General features: G+C 45.1%; 1 protein-coding gene across 2 annotated transcripts in view; it reads left to right on the top strand.

The window, feature by feature from the left end:
* Positions 1–23,730, top strand: part of OTUD7A (OTU deubiquitinase 7A) — a 372,559-nt gene that overhangs the window by 326,823 nt on the left and 22,006 nt on the right. For both annotated transcript variants that reach the window (XM_019460021.2, XM_019460020.2), the window contains 3 exons: positions 956–1,083; positions 1,901–2,013; positions 22,312–22,439. In XM_019460021.2, coding sequence (XP_019315566.1) covers positions 956–1,083; positions 1,901–2,013; positions 22,312–22,439 — 369 coding nt within the window. The remainder of the gene's footprint in view (positions 1–955; positions 1,084–1,900; positions 2,014–22,311; positions 22,440–23,730) is intronic.

Below are 23,730 nucleotides of genomic sequence, written 5' to 3'. Positions count from 1 at the left end.
TAATTCAATGGCTGCTCCACCTTCCCCCAGTGTGTGCTCTGTGAGATTTTAGGAACTTAGTCTGTCCTGATTGCTGCTGTGGGTATTGCCAATGACCAGAATGGTGTCTCATCCCTTTCATGAAATGAGTTCAGAATTAATTAAGTAGAATTAATGCCATTTAATTAAATGGATGGATATGGATGCATGGATGGATAGATGGATGGATGGATAGATTCCCCCACTCTTTCCCCACAGCAAGAGCCGCACCTCTCATTACTATTTGTTTCATTTGTTGAGTCTCTTGACCACATCTGACCTGCCCCAAGAATGTACTCAGAAATGGTTGGTTTTCCTTATAATCCCTCAACACCCAGCAAAGGCCAGGGAAGGGGTGAAGGAGAAAGACCTTCTACCTCAAAAGCAGGTACTTTCTCTTAGGTCCAGATGTTTGCAGTGATGTCCACTGATGCTCTGCTTCTCAGGAGGCTGAGATGCCTTAGGGCAGAGACATCAGATGTGGCAGACCCTAGATGAAACCAGGGTCTGATTGCCATCCTGGCTCGAGACCCCATGTGAGGACACATCACCAGTTTATCCACAGAGACTATCTCTCACTCAAACACAAGAGCTGGATGGTGAACATGAGGTCCCTCAAAACAAACCTGTGAAATTCAAAGTGTCTTGCCAAGGGTCCCAGAAAGAGGCAGCATTTGGTTTCACCCACTGTTGTTTCTCTGAGAAGGGGACATCCTCTCTCATTTACCAACCTGCTTCAAGGGGAAATGGGGAAAGACACCCGAGGGGAATTGCTAGCTAATCGGGGGGGAATTGATGGCTAACTAATGAGTTATCTTTGTGTGCAGATGCAGGAGGCCACGTCTGGTAAGTTGTGGCAGTCTGAGTTACCTACTGACTTGTCCCCCTCCTCACATCCTGTCTCTCTCCTCTGCTCCTCATGGGCCTCCTACTGCAGGAATGTGGGGGTTTCACGACCGGGACCTGGTTTTGCGGAAAGCTCTCTACACCATGATGAGGACAGGGGCTGAAAGGGAAGCCCTAAAGCGAAGGTGGAGGTGGCAGCAGACACAGCAAAACAAGGAGGTTGGTACCTGCTGGGATGTCCAGAGCCTGGGACCCACACCAAGCACAGCCATGGGCCATGGTGGAGTCCAGAGCTGTGCCCCAAGGCCATGTCCGTCTTGTGAGGTCAGGCAGCAATGGCTTCTGGGAGTAGTAAAGCCTTCCCCATTTAAACCCACTGAAGAGGTGCCCATTACAAAAGCTCAGACCCTGGCACACACACAGTGACAACATGTCCACTCTCACCTCCTGTCCTTGCATAGTTATGAAAACCAACCACCTTCACTCTCAAAATGTGTCCTGGCTTGGATGATGAATTATGCAGTCACCTATGTCTGGTCACTACTGGTGGTGGCTTGAAGGCCAGGTGTAGCCACAGGGCGGTCCTGGCACAGTTTACAGCCCCAGCTCTTGTACTTTATCCAGAGAGAATCCCAGTCCTCCTGATGATGAGGGACATTAGCACTTTGCTGTCCTAGAAGAAGAATCTGCCTGCTCTCTGATTGAACTTGGCCCATCATCCCTTTAAACTTTTTAATGGTCAACCCCAAGCCTGGTGTGTGTGCAGATTGTGTTTTGTCATTCTTACCCCCTGGGAATGACCCTTGTTTCTGGGTGGACCCCCAACAGCATTGAAATTGGAGACTGGGCATTCTGAAGAAATATTGTCGATAGCATATGGGGACAGTCAGTGGCCACTAGCAGGTGGTGCCCAGCCTGGGTGTTGGTTGGGCTTGGACTGAACCAGGGGTCCAGCAGGGCTGCCAGGCTCACCTGGAGTGGGGGGCGGGTGAGGAGGCTGGCCCACCACCTCCTGAGCCGGCTTCCATTGTGCCAGTCAGGGCTGGTGTACACCGAGGAGGAATGGGAGCGGGAGTGGACTGAGCTACTGAAATTGGCATCCAGCGAGCCACGCACGCACTTCAGCAAGAACGGTGGCACAGGCGGGGGGTAAGTGCTGCCCCTTCCCCTCCCCAATGGTCACCTTGAGCTCCTGGCCACCCAGCATGGGAAGTGGCTTGAGGGAGCACGTGGTAACCCCAGGCTGGGGGAAACACAAAGACTCCTGCCTTCAGACACTACATTCTCCTCAAGGACTCAGGGCACAGTTGTGAGGCCTGGCTGGACCCCTGCCAGATATTTGGGGGAAAGTTTACACAGCCTTGCATGCATTTTGCAGGTAGAGGCATGAAGGTCACCAGTGTTTTCCCTTCCTCATTGCAGGCAGTCCTGGAGAGAGGACTCCCTGCTCAGCCAGCCTTTGTAGGAGGCATGTGACTTGGGAGATCCTGAACCACTGCTGTTGTACTCACCAGGCTCAGAAGCCTCAAGCAGTTGGGTTTGGATTTTTTCCACCTAAGTATCTATTTAATTCCTGACTTCAAGAAGTCACACTGAGGGGAGCCTGGGTGGCTCAGTTGGTTGAGCATCCGACTTCAGTTCAGGTCGTGATCTCATGGTTTGTAAACTCAAGCCCTGCATCAGGCTGGCTGCTGCAGTGCAGAGCCCACTTCAGATGCTCTCTCTCTCTCTCTCTCTCTCTCTCTCTCTCTCTCTCTCAAAAATAAATAAACACTAAAAATAAATAAATAAATAAATAAATAAATAAATAAATAAATCACACTGAGAGCAAGAGGTCATTAAGTGAGTCCAGCATCTCCCAATGAGCTCCATAGATGTTATGCACATTACTGGCAAAAAGATTTTGGCTTTGTGCACGTGTAGGGAGTAACTTGTTCCTAAAGACACAGCTTAAACATCCAATATGAGAATGAAGAGTGTGGCCAAACAAAACAGTCACCAAACCTGTGGCCATAGCATTTCAAAGGAGGTATGTGCTTTGGTTCACACCTACTGAAGTTGAGGGCCAAGCTGTCACCCTAGAAAAAGTCTCAGCCAAACAAGTAAGCCTGAGCATTTGGGGTGCCTGGGTGGCTCTGTCGGTTAAGCATCTGACTCTTGATTTTAGCTCAGGTCATGATTCCAGGGTCATGGTATCAAGCCCTGTGTCAGGTTCCACGCTGAGCATGGAGCCTGCTTAAGATTTTCTCTTCCTCTCCCTCTATCTCCACTGCTCACACATCACATACTCTCTTTGAAAAAAAAAAAAAAAAAAAAGAAAGAAAGAAAGCCTGAGTGTTGACACTGAGGAGACCCAAGAAAGGATCAGACGCCAGTAGACAGTCCGTGCTGGGAGTATGTCCTGGCCCCACATCTTGGCCTCTGGGCCCTCAGCCACCAGCAAGCAGGGCCTGGGGCTTCCCAGGCCTGGCACTATATTGGGGACCCTCAAAGATAAGCCCTTCAGTACAGAAACCCATAAACACAATTCCCACGGGGTTGTTTTTTCACTTTGTTTTAATAATGTGACATGTCAGTCCCAAAAGTCTGTCTTATTTAGGACATTTAAGGACACAAAATTCTAAACACTCAATTCATTCCTGAAAATTCCACACTCTGCTTTTCCATGCCTCCTGAGCCATGCCTGAGATGTGCCTAAAGAATTCCTTGGCATCCCTTTCATTGTTGCCTCTCTGGCACCTGCCACAGATGCAGGTGGATTGACTCTACCCCAGTGTGTCTTCTGGGATGGGGGGGTACAATAATAATAGGTGACCATCACCATATCCTGTGTCCCCAGAGTCCCCCCCCCATCCAGGAGGCACTTGGGACATGGTCACACAGCTGATCAGGTGTATCTTAGCTCTTAAGGTCTCAGCTTCTCCTGCTCCCTGGGAACCAAGAGGACCCAGAGCTGAGTTATGGGCTGAAAGAGTGGTGTATCTAGTGTTCATTTCTGTCTCCTTCCCATGGGACTCAGGTTTGCCAACTCAGTCAGGGCAAGACCATAGCAGAGGGGCCTCCTTGGTGTTGGGCCGCAGCTCTGTTCTTCTCTTAAACTTTGAGGGAATGGGAAAGAGAGAGAAGGCATTGGACTAGCTACCCACTCTCCCCAGCTCACAAAAAGAGGGCTCTGGGGTGGCTGATACCTGCCAACCCAACTGTAGCTCTCATGCATTTCCAAATTCCACCCCCCTACACACACACACCCAGGACCCCTTCACCATAAATTTGGCCTCAGTTGTAAAGATAAAAATGTGTCTAGGCAGTGAGTGTTAGATGAAAGATGTTATTCCCCCCACAAGAGATCCCTTGTTTTTTTTTTTAACCCCCTCCACTGTAACTTGGACCAGCAGGTTTGGGGAGCCAATAAACATCACACAAGCTACCAGCGTCCTCTTCCATCAGGGGCACAGAGGTAGTAGGCAGGGGTGGACAATACCTGATGCAGGTGGGAACTCTGACACCTGCCAGGCCTTCAGGAGCATCTCCTCTTTGCTGGCCATTTGCACAGACCACAATAAGGAAATGCTCTTCAGGATGGTGTCCAAGCCCTCATGGCTGGTTTCTCCTGAGTTTTTAATGGTTCCAGGAGCTCAAATATTACTCCCATGGCCCCTCCCATGCCAGAGCTCAGAGTTTTCTGGCCTGATGTCTGCAGCCAACAGGGCCATGTTTGGGCTTGGGATGGTCACGTGTATCCCACAGCAACAGGTGAATCTCAGAAGGAGGCAAGGAACTGCTAGAAATGAAGCTTTTTTGGTTCTGACATGTTACTTTGGTAAACGTGTGTGAGCTCTGCGTGAGACACCAGCTTTTAGTCTCTCTCACCTGGTCTTTTCACCTTTCCCTTCCTTCTGGACCACTCTCATATGGTCAAGCTAACAAGAATACCAGTATGTTGTCTCCCTCCAGGAGAGGCTCCCCTGCCATAGAGCTCCCACCTCCCCTTGGGGTTCAGAAGTTCAAAAGAGACTGTTTTTTAGTGAGTTGTCAGTATCTGCATTTTGCCTCAATCTTCCCTGGGCAAAGGGAAGAGGTTTGCCTCCTCACATTGAGCTAAGAGATGTGGGGCATCTCTGGGGCTTGAGGGCCTTAGAGACTAGTACCCACTGTCTTCCCCAAGGCTCTGAAGGCTGAGGCTGGCCAGCTCCCAAGTCCTCACAGCCATGGAGGATTATGCAGTGCTAAGAGCTATGCATGCATGCTTTCCGAGCACCAGGAGTGAACCCTGGGATGAGGCCTAAGCTGGGCTGTCTTCAGGAGGACTCTGCCTACAATGAGGGTAAACCCAAGAGGCCGGGCCAGAAGGCTGATCACAAGACATCAGATTAGGGTGCCACCACCTCTGTCCAGGGAACTAAGGACAGAGACAGTGAGCTGTGGGGAGGTCCCAAGACCCACAAAAGCACCTCCATAAAAACAGGGTCAGCATTTGGGCCTCCACCAAGTCCAGTCGGCACCCAAAAGAAGAGTCAAGAAGGACTTTCAGCCTCTCCTCTCTGGCCTGTGGCAACCACACAGGGGGTCACAGATGGCAGCCAGAGAATGAGGAGGCAGTGATGTGAGAAACAGCAAAATGGCCTGGGCCTGGCAGCCCCCAGGAGAAGCAACCAGACAAGCCACACAAATTTTCCAGGTTTAATTTGGGGATAGGAGAGAGCTAAGCAAGAGAGAATGAGTTTGCAGGTGTGACAAAGACTAAAATGGCCCTCTTTGTGTTCCCTCCTATACCTGGCTCATTAGGAAACCTGGTTCCCAGGGATGAGGGACAAGTGTAGCAACAGCAGCAGCACGAGCCTTTCCCTCTCTCCTGCTCCCTGCCCAGCTTCTGGCCTCCTAGTACTGGCACAGATGGGGGTCAGCTTCTCCCTGGCATGGACACTGGCCTGATATCATTTTTAAATCCCTTACTTCGCCCAGAACATGGGGAGTTTATGTATCTGAAGTGGTTGGAAGGGACTGAAGGGCAGACTCAAGAATGAGCTTGGCCCTCTTTCTTTCTTCTTCCTGCACGATTCATAGCGGCTGGCCCCCAGGCTCACTGGCAGAACCTGGCAAGAGACCCTGGAGGCAGAGATGTATGTCCACTGCTTGCCCAAGGAGAAGGGTGTAGACCAGGTTGGTGTTCAGGCAGGGAAAGCTACCAGCTAGATAGCCACCATGGATAGGGTGCTTAGGGCTGATGCCCCAGAGTACATGATCACAGAGCAGGGCACCCTTGAAGACCCCAGGAAGGCAATGTGGGTATGGGCTTCCTGTTGAACTTCAGATGCACAAGAAAGACAGATGATGGCATCCACAGACATATACTTGCAAGCATAGTAAAGAGCCAAGACCCAGGCAGAGCCAGGTGCTTCTGAGCAGTGCACACTTAAAGCCACAGAATGAATTCCCTCTGATGCTTGCAAATCAAAATGTATCCATTTCTCCATGGCCAAAATAATAGAAATCAGATGTCCTGTGCTACTGCTGCTGCTCCAGAGACCCTCTAAGATACCACCCGTGAAATGCAACCCTCCCAAAGGGCTGCTGCTGGGGTTTTTATAGCCCTGTCTAACCATCACCATTGTTGCCATCCTGGGTGCTTGAACCCTCATGAGGGGCACGGGGAGAGGGATGCTCCCCAGAAGGAAGACAGGGAGGTAACAAGGAAATAACTCTTCCCTAAATCTGGCTGCCCATCACCTTCTTGCACCTGCAGCCCCACACCATACTCCAATAAAAGAGGTGTGTGCAATCAGAAGAACCCAGTTACTTGTTCTGAAAGTGATGAAAATCTCTGACAGCTATTAGTGAAGGTCTCTGGGTACTTCATCTAGTTTCAGGACAACTGCATAAGGAGAGCAAATAAAAGAGCTTGGTGGACCGTGACCAGAGACCCAAACTTAAATGCACTGGGTTATAGTCCCAAGCTGGGCATGTGAATTTGGACATGTCTCATAAACTCTTTGAGCCTCCGTCTGTTCATCTGTAAAATCCACTTGGTAGTAACTTCCCTGCCAGTTGTATCAGTTTTTGATGGTTGCATAGCAAGCCACCCCCAAACTCAGAACAGCCACTCTAACAGTGGCTTAGAACAGCATCCAGTCAGATTTCCTCATATTCTGGGGGTCCCTGGAATTGCCTGGTGCCACTCGAGGGGCAGAAGTCATCTGGCAATTAGTATGGGCGGGGCTAGATAGTCCAAGACAGTCTTATTCACTGCTCTGAGACTGAAAACTAGCTCTCCCTGGGCCTCTGTCCACATGGATTTTTATCTTTGAGGAGGTCCAAGACTGCCCAATACAGTCTAAGGGCAAGGAAGAGAGGGCAGCCCCTGATTTGCTGGCGCTTCTCAAGCTTCTGATTGCATCACTGTACTAATGTCCCATTGGCCAAAGCAAGTCACATGGTCAAGCCAGCCTCAAGGCAGAGAGATAGACTCCACCCGTGAAGGGAAGAGGGGCAAAGTCACATTGCAAAGGGACAAGTACAAAGGAATGTACACAGGAAGGATCTGTAGCCACTAAAGCAATCTGCTACATACTCAGATGTTCTTGGTATGGAGTGACAAAATCACAGATTCAAAGGTGTTTGGAAAGGGATATTTTTACAATAGTAAAAATAATGTTTATTAAGACATCGTCACACTTATTCTGTAAATTGGCATACCTGCTGCCTATATGGTATGTTGTAAGGGCCCTTCCTAGATATCTGAAATGTGTTCCCTCTCCCTGACTTTCCACTGGCTCATCTCAATGTCTGATATTCCACCCTTAGAAATTCAATTCTTTTAGTCTTAAGGGCTTTGAGGCTTTAAGGAGTCTCTCTGATTATGGAGCAAATCCCTCCTGTTAGTTTATACATCAAGGTCACTACATTTTATACTCTGTGGCCTGACCTCCAGAGCCTAGTACTGCAGGAAAGGAACACACACACACACACACACACACACACACAAAAACAGCTTATTGGATTGTTCTGGGCATAGCTGAGGAAGAAAGGAAGGAAGGAAGGAATGTGTGCTGAGCACCTACCTGCCTTACACACATTATCCTCATTTTATAAATTAGGAAACTTGGAGCACCTAGGTGACTCACTTGGTTAAGCATCTGACTTCAGCTCAGGTCATGCTCTCATGGCTCATTAGTTCAAGCCCCACAGCAGGCTCTGTGCTGACAGCTTGGAACCTGGAGCCTGTTTTGGAATTGGTGTATCCCTCTCTCTCTGCCTCTCCCCTACTAGAACGCAGTCTCTCTCTCTCTCTCAAAAATAAATAAACATTTAAAAATAAGAAAAAATAGGAAACTAATGCTTGGAGAGATTAATTGACTTGTCTCCAGTTAGTTACTGGTGAAGCTAGAATATAGACCCAGGTATGTCTGAGTCACAGCCCTGGGATTTTCTAGAGCATATACTGGGACAAGCCTCAGTACCTTCTTAAGAGTGCACTGCAGATAGACCTTCTGAGTCCTGGCATATCTGAATCTGTGTTTATTCTACCTCACTCTTGGTGGATAGGTTGGCTAGGTATAAAATTCTAACTTTAAATTCAGGAGATGAATGATATCATCAAAGAAAAAGTCAGACAGAAAGAAATGAGCTTTCTGGCATTCAGCTCAGGTTGGCTAATTTGAGATGAGAAACAATTACATGAAATCCAAAGACTAAATATATTCAACTTCTTCATCTTTATAAGCTCTGAAAAAGATTTATTCATTAGCCTAACATTTATTAATTGCCTTCCATTTGCCATGCATTTTTATGAATATAGTCTCATTCTGCCATCACAGTAAACTTGTGAGATAAAAATTATAATTTTCACCCAACGTATGAGGAAACTTGGATTCAGGATGGAAAATGATTTGTCCAGGGCATTGAATGATAAAGCCATAGTTCAAACTCAGATCTTCTGCCTCCCAGGTCCCCTGCTTTTTTTTTCCTGTCCCTTCGCTCAGAAGCCTGTCTCCATTATTATGGAGAATTAGATTTTTTCTACCTTCAGAAACTTTAGTTCTGTGGGCAATGGAATAATATCTCTTTGTTTTCTAGTCCAATTACAGGATGTGTTTCAAGCAATCACCATTTGAATCCCAGCCCTTACTAACAATAGACTAAACCTGCACCATCAGTTGTCTGCTCTGTGAATGTACAAAAAGGCATTTTCCAATTCAGGCTCTCTGAGTCTCTCCTTACTCATCTGTCAAATGTTTAAAACCTTTGTAAATATTAGGTCAATAATGAATTAATGAGAGGAATTATCTTAAATGCGTTTACAATTAGTTATTACCAAGCAATTTTCAACACAACCCCTACATTTTGTGTAGGGCAGGGAATAACCTGGGAGGCAGGGAATAAACCGGATCCTCTCAGTTTTAAGAATATAATGTGAATCCCATCAGGGAAATGGAAAAACCCACTACATGTGTTAGAAGGTCAAAAAGAAAATGTACTGACAATACCAAGTGCTGGTGAAAATGCAGAACAAATACAATTCTCATACATTGTTGGTGGCAATATAAAATGGTACAACCACTCTCAAATGTAGTTTGACAGGTTCTTACAAATTTAAACATGCACTTGCCATATGACCCAGCCATTCCGTTCCAAGTATTTACCCTAGAGCAGTGTTTCTCAGCCAAGAGTAATTCTCCCCCTGTGACATTTGGCCAAGATCTAGAGATAATTTTAGTTGTCACAACTGTAGGGTGGGCTAGGTACTGCTAGAATCTAATGGGTAGAAGCCAAGGATACTGCTAAGCATTCTAAAATGCACAGGACAGCCACCCAAAAGAAAGAATTATCTGGTACAGACTTTTCAGTAGTGCCAAGGTTGAGAAAATCTGCCCCAGAAAAATCAAAACATGTTCACACAAAGATCTTTATATCAGCTCTATTCAAAATTCATAAAAAACTGGAAACTCAAATGTCCTTTAATAAATGAATTGGGCTACATTCTTATTATGGGATACTACTCATCAATAAAAAGAAACAAACTGATACACACAAAAACTTTCATGAAACTCACAGACATTCTGCTGAATGAAAAGTCAAATCTCAAAAAGTTATGTGCTGTATGTATGATTTCATTTATATGACATTATCCAAAAAATTAAAACTATCAGGATGGGGAACAGATCAGTGGTTCGTATACTTACATATAGATGTTCAATTTTCCAATATCATTTGTTGAAAAGACTATCCTTTCATCATTAAAACCCTTTAACATTTGTCAAAAAATAATTGGTGTTATTTTTGTATGTATTTCTTTTCTGGATTCTCTATTATTTTCCACTGGAATTTGTGTCGATCTTTTGACAATATCACCCTCTTAATCGGTGTTACTTTGTAATAAGCCTTGAAACTGATTAGCATCATTCCTCCAACTTTCTTCTTTTTTAGTATTTTTAGTTTGGGGGAGGGGTTGTTTTGTTTTGTTTTGTTTTGCTTTCCCATATAAATTTGTAGAATCCACTTATCTGTATCTGAAAAATATCCCAATGACATTTTTATTAGTATTGCATTAAATCTATACCTGAATTTGGGAAGATTGAAATCTTTACAATGTTGAGTCTTCTAACACATCTTTTTTCATGTGTCCGAGGGATACAGTATGTCTCTCCATTTATTTAGATATTTTTAAAAAAATGTGCATTCATTTTGAGAGAGAAAGAGAGCATGTACACATGCAGAGCTGGAGCATAGAGAGAAAGAGAGAGAATCCCAAGCAGGCTCCATGCTGACAGCGCAGAGCTCGCTCACAAACAAGGCTCTAACTCACAAACCGTGAGATAATGACCTGACCCAAGGTCAAGAGTCAGACGCCTTAACCGACTGAGATACCCAGGCACCCCTAGATCTTTCTTGCTTTGTTCAATCAGTGTTTTATAGTTTTTAGCATGTAGGTCCTATACATGTTTTATTCAGTTTATACCTGAGCAGTTCATTTGGAGTTACTATAAATGATATTGTGTGTGTGTGTGTGTGTGTGTGTGTGTGTGTGTGTGAGTGTGTGTGTGTGTGTGTGTGTGTGTTTTAATTTAGGTTTGCAATAGCACATTGCTAGTTATAGAATTGTGGTTGATTTTTGTGTTGGCTTTGTATTCTGTGACATTACTACACTCATTTATTACATCTATGAGACTTTTTTTGTAGATTCCTTCAGATTTTCTCCACAGAAATTCATATCATCTGTGAGCAGGGATAGTTTTCTTTCTTCCTTTCTAGCCCTTATGCCTTTATTTTTCTTGACTTATTGCACTACTTAGAACTTCTAGTACCATGCTGAATATGCATGGTAAGAGAGGACATCCTTTCCTGGTTACCAATGTTAGAAATCTTTATTAATATGATGATAAAGGTTTTGTAGGTATCTTTTATCAGGCTGAGGAAATTTACTTCTACTCCTTTTGTTGCAAGTTTCTATAATTAATTAATGTTGAATTTTATCAAAAGAATTTTCTACAGGGGCGCCTGGGTGGCGCAGTCGGTTAAGCGTCCGACTTCAGCCAGGTCACGATCTCGCGGTCCGTGAGTTCGAGCCCCGCGTCAGGCTCTGGGCTGATGGCTCGGAGCCTGGAGCCTGTTTCCGATTCTGTGTCTCCCTCTCTCTCTGACCCTCCCCCGTTCATGCTCTGTCTCTCTCTGTCCCAAAAATAAATTAAAAAAAAAAAAAAAAAGAATTTTCTACATAAGTTAATATGATCATGTGGGAGTTTTTCTTCTTTAATTTACAGCTTCCATTTTATCATATTTACCCTGTACACCATGTGTTTGTTGTTGTTGTTCCTCTGTTCTTCCTGGTCTTTTTTTCAGTGTTTTTAAAGTCTTGATTTAACTATTGTGATTTTGACTATGTTTCTTTATATGTTTCGTAAATGGTTTTAAATTGCAATACACATTCCTTAAGCAATCTTTTTTGGAATTGATATTTTACGTCCAGTGAAAATTACTTCAAGTGACATTCAGAACCCTTACTACCATATAGGCCCCTCATCCTCTCCCTTTATGTTATAATTTTATTATATGTTACATCTACTACATACCTTGAATAGCCCATAAGCCAATATTATAATTTTATGTGAATCTTCAAATATATATTAAAGAACTCAAGAATAAAGGAATTGTCTAGTATATTGTGCAGATCATGAGCATTTCTGTTGCCCTTGCTTCATTTTTGACATTCCAGCTTTTCTTCTGGTATCATTTTCTTTCTATCTGAAAATGTTCCCTAAATTCTTTTAGAAAGATTTGCTGCTTATGAATTCTCTAACTTTTCCTTCATTTGAGAATGTCTTTATTTTACCTTCATACCTGGAGGATATTTTTATTGAGTACAGAATTCTAGTTTAACATTCTTTTCTTACATCACTTCAGAAATTTTACTCCCCCTCCATCTCTCTTCCATGGTTCATGGTGAGAAATTTGCAGTCATTCAAATAATTGTTTCTCTGTTGAATGTATCACCTTTTTCTGGCTGCTTTCAACAAGTTTTTCTCCATCTTTAGATTATAGCATTTTATTTTGATGTGTCTGGCTTTCTAGAGATTTGTCCTCTTTAGTTCTCTGAGCTTTTTGAATCTATAGATTTGTATTTTTGCCCAACTTAGTAAGCTTTCCATTACTATTTCTTTAATTTAGTGGGTGGAGTACTGTACTCTTTCTCTTCTTCTGGGACTCTGGTAATATAAATGTTAGACATTTGGCATTGTCTGACAGGTCACTGAGGGTCTCAGTTTTTCAATCTTCTCATCTTCAGACTGAATCATTTCTATTGATCTGCCTTCAAATTTACGGACTCTTTTTCCTTCATCTCCATCTGGTATTGACTCCATTCTGTGAATTTCTTTATTCTACTTATTGTATTTGGGGGCTCTAAACTTTCCATTTGGTTTTCCTGATATCATACCATATTGGTTCATACCATAGGGTTCAACCTGCCTTCCCTGGGGTATGGTTACCATGTCAGTTAAGTTTTCAAAGCCTTCGTTGTCCTATTCGGCTGCATTACTCAGTCTGTGACCTGGGTATGATCTATTCAGTCAGTCCTCAGAGCCTTTGGAATTCTGATTAGGAACTAACCTATACATGCTCAACTTGGGGCTTGGGGGGGGGAGGGGAGTCCAGGAGTTAATAGATAACCTCACAAGGTTGTTTTCTCAAGTTTTCCCTTTCCATAATTTTCCAGGTACTTTTTGGTTGCCTGGGACTCCCTTTTCTGTCCTCCAGCCAGAATTCTAGGGCCTTAGTTACAGCACTCTGCCATATAATTCTGAGACTGCACCTGTATCCTGGGTCAGATGGCCAGAGGACAGAGAGGGGGGAAATGCTACACAAAATGAGGGAGGGAGGACACCTGGGTGGCTTAGTCAGTTAAGCATCCAACTTCAGCTTGGGTCATGATTTCATGGTTCTTCAGTTCAAGCCCCACATCAAGCTCTTCTGATGCCAGCCCACTTCCGATCCTCTGTCCCCCCACCCCTCTCTCCCTCTGTCCCTCCCCTGCCCATACCCTCTCTCTCTCTCTCTCAAAAATAAACATTTTTTTAAAATTATTTTAAAAATTAAAAAAATTTAAATTAAAAAAAAGGGATCCCCCTGCCCAATCTCTTGGCATCACAGATTCACTGATCATTGAGGAAGTTTCCTCTCTCTTAGATTTTTGGCTCTCAGAGTCATCTTTTGTGGCCTCAGCTACTGCCTGCAGGAAACTTCTGAGAGTTGGAGCATGAGAGAAAGAGGAGAAGAAAAATGGGTGTTTCTATGCTCTACTTGAGCTTTAGTAGTTCCTACTCTCACTCCCAAACTAGAGGACACCTTCTTCCCCCTCACCAGTGTCCACTCATGGGTTTCAGCTGTGTTGCATTCACATCTGGGAACACTAGAGGGTAAAAAAAAAAATGTAAATTTAGTGTTCTTCCCCAATCCACTTGCTACTATATACTTTCCACAAACTTCCGGTAACTCCTCTGTGCATTCTCTCCAGGTGGGAGGATTGTGTTCAGGAGGAGAGAAGGGGTGGAGTATTCTTACTTCATCTGCACAGGCAGCAAGAATCAGACATGAGGTACAGACTGGAGTTTGGATGTGGCAAAGGAGATGAAACAGAAAGAGTTCTAGATCAACAGAGCATGTGGGGTGGATGTGGTAGGCTGAGAGGGGCCTTGGCAACCTGTGCCCGCACTGCTCCTTACCCACATGCCCCCTCCAATATGTACACACATCAGAAGACATTCCTATCAAGTTAGCAGTTGAGCATTTTCTTAATCCTAATTCTGCCACATCCATTGTGACAAGTTATATGATTTGGGGAAGATTCAGCTGTGCTCCAGCACTTACTGTTGGGGGTAAGTGGCCTGTGCCAAGACTTTTACACATTCTCATTGTATCAAAACTAATCTGAATGAATGACAGGGCTTTCCATGCAGGAAATCCCTTTGATATGCTCGGTCTTCCTCACTTGGAGACCATTAGGAAGAGCACTCTCTTGAACTGATGTTTCCATTCGGTGTTCTTGTTCTGGAACATCTTTGACCCCCGCAGGGTAACTTATATGCCAAGTTCTCCCCTAAAGCTTTATGTGTTTTGTTGCAATCTCACCAGCAACTCAGAAGCTCCACAATGCCATTCTGATTCAAATTTTGGGAAGTCATAACCCTAAAGACATAGATTTCTAGGTGCTTCTATTTTCATCCTGTTTACTTGCATGTCAATAATGGAATGACCATGGGGCACCTGGGTGGCTCAGTCAGTTAAGCATTCAACTTTTGATCTTAGCTCAGGTCATGATCTCACAGTTTGTGAGATTGAGCCCTGCACTGGCCTCTGCACTGATAGCGTGGAGCCTGCTTGGGATTCTTTCTCTCTGCCTCCCTCTCTTTCTCAACATAAATAAACAAACTTAAAAAAAAAAAAAGAATGGAATGATCGTGAAAGGGATTCAGCTATTTTTGTGTGAGAAGTGGTCTATGGGATAAGAAAAGGAAGAATGTGTTTATAAGCCTCTCAAAGTTTACTTTGTCAAAGGATATATGCATTTTATTGTATTTTAAACTCTAGTAACATGGATTGTGTCTGTGACCCCACATCTCAGAGGACTGGGGGATATAGCACCTCTGCACTGTCTCTTTAAAGTACTACTTGTTTGTGCTCTACCCAGAGAAATGTTGCACTATTGTGCACGTCATTCTGTCTTGAGCCCCTGCCTCATCCAGGGCTCATATATGTTTTATATTGTCTCCTCATTCAGACTGCAATATCTTGAGGTACAGCTAAACCCAGTGGTTCTTTTTAATTCTCTTCCAACCCCAGCTTAGTGCTGGTCATCCATTGCTGTGCTATGTATGTACATACAGAGTTGGATCCAGGAGCAGCAGACATAGAGCTGACCACTTGTGCCCCCACACACACCCAGGGGAGATATTCCTGCCCAGGTCCTGTAATACTAGTACCCAAACCTGACCTGTTAGAAGGCAGGGAGCAAAGGCCAGCCCTGAAGGTCCAAGTAGTCACCCCTTTGGCCTACTAGGAAACCAGAGTAGGGTGCTCTGACCTCAAAGGATCTGGATGTCCTAGGAATCAGGGAAGGACAACATTGGCAGGCGAGAATTAGAGCCGTGTCGTCTACTGAACACACTTATGTGTTACATTATGTTATGTGTCAAGCAGGGCTGTGAAGCTGTCATTAATATGGCAAATGACAGATCCAGAAGCTGAGATTCAGAAAAATTAGGTCAGTTCCCAAAGTCCCACAGCCCACAAGAGAGAGCCAGAATCCAAACTTAGAACTGACCAAAAACATAAACCCACACTCTTAACAAATGCAAAACAGGTATAGAGAGCAGGAATTAACAACTTATCTTGACATTTGTAATAAAAATAACTTGTTCTTTAACCTTTTATAAAAGAAAAGCTTACTTGTTCTCCATTTGATGACACAGGTTAAGTGGAAGCTGACAAGCTCTTAAAACAGAAAAAGAGACACAGAAAAGGGAGCCTGAGGACCCCTGGGCAGCCCCCACAGGGCATCTTGTGTCCTGGTTCCCCACTTCTTTTGTGTGTTTCTCAGTCTGCTTTCCCTCTGAAGTTGTTTCTGCAATCTCATTGTTATGTTTATGTAACTTTGTAGTGTGTTTACTGCATTTCTTTTTTATTGGCCTTTTCCAGAAATACCTAGAATCCTAAATTTCATGATGCACAGTCTCAGAGGTAGGAATTTAAGTCTTTTAAGGAAAAATAAGGGGTGTTTCCCTGCTGCAAGGGGCCCACACCCCAGTCTGGCACTCCACAGCCAGGGGTTGGCTTCTCATCAGAAAGGAAGCTTTCTTGTGACTATTCCTTAAAGTTCTATGACTTCCACCAGCAAACCAAGCAGAAAAAGCATTTGTTCACCTAAGGAGTTCTCACATTTGCAGATGTAGAATCCAGGTCAAATTTTTAAAGACTTTCCTAATTAAAAATAAGACTAAAGTCAACTTTTCATCTATCAGGAGCTTCCTACCTATAGAAACCACCTTTTGTCATTGTGTTTATTAATATCTGGCAGTTTCTTACTTGATTGTCTGGGTTTTTTAAGCTTATTTATTTATTTTGAGAGAGAGAGAGAGAACACAAGTGGGGGAGGAACAGAGAGAGGAGGAGAGAGAATCCCAGCAGACTCCATACTGTCAGCACAGAGTCCAACAAGGGGCTCAAACTCATGTACTGTGAGATCATGACCCAAGAGTCAGATGCTTAACCAACTGAGCCACCCAGGCACCCCTCGATCATCTGTAAATTGAGTTTTTCCACCCCTAGACACACATGACAGTGCTACACCCCTCACAGATACTCAGTAAATATTCATCACATGACTGACCCCAGGCTATCAATTCCAAGCAGTAAGATGAGTCCTCAACCCCAAGCCACCTGGCTGCTGTTGAGAAGCTCTTGTCAGAGCCTGAAACCCACTTGGCCCCTTCAAAGTGCTGGGAGTGTCTGCCATTCTTCAGTCTTAGCTTCCCAGGCCATAGCTCTTAGCAGAACCCCTGCTGCCTACACTGTGCCTTAGGAAATCTCTTGAGAAGCTGCCCTCTAGTCAGACACAGCCCCTGGCCAGGTGCAAAGGCTCACAGCAGGCACAGACTGGCTTCAGCTGTTCACATCAGGGCTTCAGCCCTGGCTCCTAATCTCTAGCCCCCTGCATCTACATGCCAGTTTATCAAAGGTGTTGTCATGGCTCCAAGCCCTGCCTGGGAGAGAGGCTTGAGTCCAACCACTCAGAAATGCTGCTGGTAATGCACATGCATGAGGAGTGCTGCGCAGCTGGGAGAAGGGGAGGACCCCACATACTGGACTGAAGGCATCTCTGAGATGCACTGTTAAGGAAAAAGCAGGGGTCAGAAGAGTAAGCGTAATGCCCCATCTTATACCTAGAGGTAGAGGGAAGTGTGTATATGTGTAAAAATCTAAATATTTTGATCTTATGTCTTTAAATGGAAGGGCACACCAAAAACCAATAACTACATCACCATCAATGGGGTGACTATACAACTTCTCATCCAAGCTAGTGCATTTTGGAGAGGGAGGTGGGTACTATCCACCCAAGATTCATAAACCAGGACTTTCCTGAGCAAAATGGGAGATGTGGTCACCCTATCTGAGGGAGAGGCACACAGGGGAGGGGGTGTCGGTCCTAGGAGGCCTGTGCCCAAGCTGCCCCTCCGTGTAATCTGATGACTGCCCTTGGGCAAGACCCTGCCAGCCTCCCAGATTGGCTTCCTTGTCCATGACACAGGCTCTTGCTGAGTGGTCTCCAAGGCTTGTGACTACCATGTAAGCCAGCACCTCCAAATCTGCACTGTACTTTTCACTCCTGCCACCACCCTCTGTGGCCTGAGATACCATCTGGACCTCACTCCACTACCTTTGCTTTGTGGTCCTACCTGAAGAAGACTCCCAGCCCAGTGTCTTCCCTGGTTGTCATCCCCAAGGGGTTTTCACTGGGTGGATGATGTGGCCCTATTCTCAGGACTTCTCTCTTCCCAGGTATACACTGAAGAAGACGAGATGAGTGTGCATGTGTTATATCACAGAGCACGTTAGGAAGTTCTTGGGGCATGCAGTCTCTTTGAGAATGAATTAGTTATATTTGCATGTTAGCCTTCTTACCAGCAAACACCAATTAAGTGCTTTAAGGATTTTTACATTTCTTTTCCCAAAGGCCAGATTCTGTTTACAATCCCAGGTTTAGCATTTGTTCAGTGAGCTCACAGAAATATGATGTTAAGCCCCTAGGTAAAAAGTGTAAGAGAATATTCAGTATTGGTTTCACTAGAGCTGATTTTTGCCAGTGGGCTCAATGCCAGTAATTCACACAGGCAGGTCACAGTTCCAAAGTCCTGTCCCAGAAATCCTATTTGCACCATGGAACAGCCTAAGGAGTTGCTGAGCTGATTTTCTCAGCCTACGTTCAACAGAACAATGACACTGGGGCTCCAGAAGCGCTGGAGCATGGCAGTGGTCTTGAGGCGTAAGTGCAAGAACTATCACCCACTCCCAGTTCAAACTCACTCCCTAAACCATTTAAGCAAGCAGCTGGAAGCAAGGAGAGAAGGATGTTATGATTCTCAGGCTGCCTCCAGGATGCAGCTGGGAACTTCTCTGCTGCCTTCTGGGTCACTGAAGGTTCACAGTTGATCTTTGACTCAACTGGTGTGAAGAAAGGTCGCTGTGCTCCAGGCTCTCCTCCATCACCCTCTCCCAAAATGACTCAACTCTGTGCTCCAGCCCTAGCACAGAACCAGGGATGGACAGACAGATAGATGGGTGGGTGGATGGATGGATAGGCAAGTGAATGGATGGGTGGATGGATGGATGGATAGATGGATGGAAGAATGGATGGTGGGTAGATGGATGGGCATATATGGACAGGTGGGTGGATGGACAGATGGATGGATATGTGTGTGGATGGCTCAACAGACAGATAGAGGGACAGATGTCACTTGAAGGCCTCTGCTGTGCCTTTTATCATGCCAGCATATACTAAGTGCTCAGCAGATATTGGCTGGTTTTTCAGTTTGAAATACAATGGCTCTACTTTAAATTTTGCATGAACAGAATGGTGTAGCAGTACAATTGTGCCTCATACTAGGTCAGCCCTTGTGCTGTTGCTGCAGTGAGGCCCCTTCTGCATAGCTATTCAGACACCAGAGTGATCATGGAGTGAAGGTGCAACTGACAACCCAGGGCTGAGAGAGCTACCCATCACCTTGCTATTTCTTCTTCTCAGCATTAATATCTGACTCTCTGATGCCTCATCTCCTTCCAGTGCTTACCTCTCCATCCACTGGATTAGGGAAGAAATGACACTCCACATTTCTTACTGGGATACTTTTCTGAGTATGCAGGCTATAATTCTTTGTTCCCTCCTGTCCATTACTAATTACTATCTTGTTCAAATGTCCACTTGCCTGCTCACTTACTGTGTGACAGGGACAAGCAAGCAGCTGATGGAAGCATTTGAACCTCACACACCCGGAAGCCTCCCTCTGAGCTATGGCTGTGCAGGATAATCACCTGGGATATTTTTAAATGCACACCCATGAGCATTGTGTTTAGACTTACCATGTATATGTGTATTTAAAACACTCATTTTCCATTTCTCTTCCCTTCCTGAAAAATTCATCCCTAAAGCTATACAGTGTGGCAAAGCAAGGTGAGTATCTGCAGTGGGCAGGCAGGGCATCAGCAGGAACCAGAGGATCAAAGTCAGAGTGTCAGAGCCAGCAGGGTGAAGAGGATAACTTGGGGGTGGGGTGGCACCAGAGGTGTGGAGTTTCTTACATATGGAGAGATTGATCGAGTAAGGAAAAGAGTTTAAGACTAATAGAAACCAAGTTCCTCACTGTTGGAGAAGGGAGTTATGAGTAGAAATAACTTTGGGGTGTTATATTGGAATTGGAGGTATCCATGGACTCAAAGTTAGCTTAGAGATGACAGATGAAAGTATCTGTGTACATGTATGAGTGCACATAGAACACACATATCCATTCACTGAGTCTAGAAGCAGTGACATCCCAACAGTGATGATCATATTTTGACTTCTACACACCATTATCCACTATTAAAAAAAAAACCTCCTTGGAGAAATGGCTGAATCCAGGGCTGAGACAGAGAAGGTACAAGATGAAACTGAAACTGGACCATATTCTTATGTCAGAAGTCAGGGAAGCACTCTGAACAATGATGGGGCTGAGTCACAAGGACACAGCTTGAATGAGCCACACTAACACAATCAGGACACATCTGAACATCAAAATAATCACTAATAGATTATAATTCATTGGATAAAATAGAAACCAGAAATACATAGTGATATCAATAAATGCATAAAAATTTGGTGAGGAGTAGGCTATGTGCACAGATTTGAAATTCCTCCCCACAAAATTCTTATTAATTACAGAGGAGAAATGAATAGCTCTGTAGGGGGAAGCCTGGCAGATGGCCTGAAGGCAGTGGCCCAAGTCAACATTACCAATAATGGGACAGCCCAAAGGCCCAGACCACCTGATAGGATGCTGTGAGGACACAACATAATTCAATACAATCTGATCACATCAGGGAAAAGATGAACCCAGACTAAGGACAATCCACAAAATACCAGGCCCATAGTCTTCAAAAGTGTCAAAGTCGTGAAAGTCAAGGAAACCCTGAGACATGTTCCAGACCAAAGGAGTCTAAAGAGACACCACAACTAAAAGCAGCATGCTGGAGTCTTCATTTAAAAGGCATTTTGGGGGCAGTTTGCAGATTGGGATCTGTCAGGGTGGTTAGATCTATCAGTGTATTAGTAATTGGACATACCCTTGATTTTGATGACTGTGCTGTAGGAGAATGTTCTGTTCATAGGATGTGTGCCTAAACTTTTCCAAGGTGTTAGGATTTCAGATGGGCAATTTACTTTCAAATGATTCCAAACAACGACAACAAGTAATTTATACTATATGTGCAACTTTTTTTCATCTTTTGGTTCCTGCCAAATATTTTTAACTATAAAAGTAAGGTATTTTGAATCATCAAAAACAAACTTAAAAAAAATATGTACAATAATAACCACGAAACTTCCCAGGTGATTGATGCATTCCTGAATAGTTTTTGTTCTAGAAGTAACTCAAGCAGGGGCGCCTGGGTGGCTCAGTTGGTTAAGAGTCTGACTTCAGCTCAGGTCATGATCTCACAGCTTGTGGGTCTGAGCCCCATGTCGGTTTCTATGCTAACAGCTCATAGCCTGGAGTCTGCTTCAGATTCTGTCTCCTTCTCTGCCCCTCCCCCACTCATGCTCGCTCTCTCTCTCTCTCTCTCTCTCAAAAATTTATATTAAAAATAAATAAATAAATAAATAAATAAATAAATAATTTATATTAAAAAAAAAATTTTAAGTAATTCAAGCAGTAAGCTGTGGGCTGTGAATGTAGAGCTCTTTCCTCAGGCTACCCAACCCTGGATTCTCCAACAGAGCCTCACTTGCTAGCTCTGGTCCCACTTGCTCCAGTCCTCACAGACCTCCCTCAGTTAATTCTGGGCATGCCCCAAGTGCTCAGGAAGAAGTCCAAGTGCCACCTGAGAGACTTGTCTCAATGCTGCCACCTGGGCTAGCACTACAGATCCTACAGAGGCCCCATCAAGCTGTGAGCTCTGACTTTCTCATCTCATTGGGCTCTTTCCTTGCTTGGGGTGGCCTGGTTGTTGAAGGACATCAAGGCTACAGTCTTCTGCCCCAATATCTGAGTTCTAAGTGAAAGAATTTCTTGGAGGCAGCTCTTTCTCTGAGCCTCAGACATGAGTCAGTCATGTGGGCTCCAGTGGGTCCAAGTAGCCTGGGTTGGGCATTCAGGGTCACTCCCCTGTTGCTCTGAGAATTGAAACACAGGCAACCTTCTCACTCCCTTTTCTGTCAGGGGAACTATTTCCTAGAAAGGCACTCAGATCTTTGTATCAATGCCTCCCTCCCAGCCCACCTGATGTGTGCAGGCACACCTGTGCCCCTAATGAGTAAGGTTCAACTCAAGCTGCTGGATATAGTAATGGACCAAAATGGAAGTCTCCACCCCTCCAGCCCCCACCGCATCCTTGTTCAGTGCCCCAGATAACTAGCCCCCATGTTGCCATGTGCTCTGGGTGGGCTGCCTCTGCCACCTTGTCTTAAAGGTGGCAAGCAGCCATCACAGGCAGCTTCTTTCCTATCATCCCCTGAGACCACTCAATGCAGGGTGGGATGAGGTGCTGGGGCTTATGTCTTTGCCATCAGTGGATGGCATGGCAGGGAGGTGGCTTCAGAGGGCCTCAACAGGCAGGGTCCATAGAGGTAAGATCTGGATGGAAGATACTGCCTTCAACATCCCCGACATCCCAAATCCTAACTCAGGCTTGCTTTGCTTTGTCTCCTAGTGTGGACAACTCTGAGGACCCCGTGTATGAGAGTCTAGAGGAGTTCCATGTGTTTGTCCTCGCCCACATATTAAGAAGACCAATAGTTGTCGTAGCAGATACGATGTTGAGGGACTCAGGTGGAGAAGGTAAGTTCATACGTAATAAAATGGCCATGTAGGACTCATGACCCAGAAAACATAACATCCCTATTAAGGAAGAGACAGCCTAATGTACAAGTTGAGGCTCCCAGAAGGCCACAGAGCATTATTCTGTGAAGATGAAGATTATAGTATTTCTCCTCAATTTCATGTGTTTCTTTTTCTTTCCCAGTGGCAGGAGGGTTTACTCCTGGCCATCCACCCAGCCATCTATGCTTTGTGTCGATGGCAGGTGGCCATGAGAAATCTGGCTGAGTGTCAGCTGGAATGAAGCCCTGAGGGCTAAAGCCTTGAAGAAACCAGGTCAACCCAGGGCAGTAGGTGCCTGTGGCTGGTCCTCCCTCCAGCCTTTCTGCCCAAGCAAGGGGCAAGGCCACTTCCAAAGTTCACAGGGCAGCCACACTCTCAAAAGAGTAGGGAAATAGGAGAGGTCAGGGAAGGTGGGCCAGGAAGGTCACCCCCTGTGCAACTGCCCCTGCCACTCAGCACAACTTCCCAGGTCCAGCCCCTCCCATACTTTTCACTTTCCCTTTGCTTCCATCACTAGCACAAGCCAGTCCCTTTTGGTGCCATGTTTCCCTTTGGTCACTTCTCAAAAAGGTCTCCTTGCCAGGTAAATGCCAGACAGTGACTATCCCCCAGCCTAACTTAAATTTAAACCTGAGCCTTAACAAAAGTCATGGGTCTTCCAGAGTGTCCTACAAATTAGGACAAGGCTCTTCTTGCTGAGTCACAACTGCCAAAGGAAGTCTAATGGGGCCATGGTTGTCACAGTGGAAGGACATTGGTCCTGACCAGTGCCACCTCCTTCCCTGTGCAGGCAGCAACATGGTGTTTGTTCTCTCTGGGTACAAAGCCAGGACTCTCACTAGGGTCTCTGGGCACATAGACGTGTACCCATCAGATCCCACAAGGCTGGGTCCATGTTTCCTTCAATGCTACCTGTGCTCAATGGAGCAGCCCTCTCCAAGTGGGCCTACCCCACCTCTCAACCCGTGGGCAGAATCACAACTAAATCTAATGTGGATAAAGCAGGGCTGGTGGAAGGAAACCTGAGAGTTCCTCAAAAGCATCACAGAAGCTATTTTTGCCTGCATTCAACTCACAGAAATACAGTGAGTGAGTCACTGACTCCAAGGCCAAGAGAGACAAGGTTCTTATTAAGAAGTAGATGCTGTAGCAGGGCAGATATTTCCAGAAGTTGTTCTGTTTCAGTGAGGGTTTAGGCTCTCATCCCTCCCTTTGATGAGTAAGGAAATGAACATGATTGTGTCCCAAT

The sequence above is a fragment of the Panthera pardus genome, unplaced genomic scaffold, assembly GCF_024362965.1.
Source record: "Panthera pardus isolate Hobbes unplaced genomic scaffold, ASM2436296v1 HiC_scaffold_24, whole genome shotgun sequence".
In the NCBI taxonomy this organism is placed as follows: domain Eukaryota; kingdom Metazoa; phylum Chordata; class Mammalia; order Carnivora; family Felidae; genus Panthera; species Panthera pardus.
Note: the sequence above shows the minus strand (reverse complement) of the source record. Positions and strands in the feature narration are given on the sequence as shown.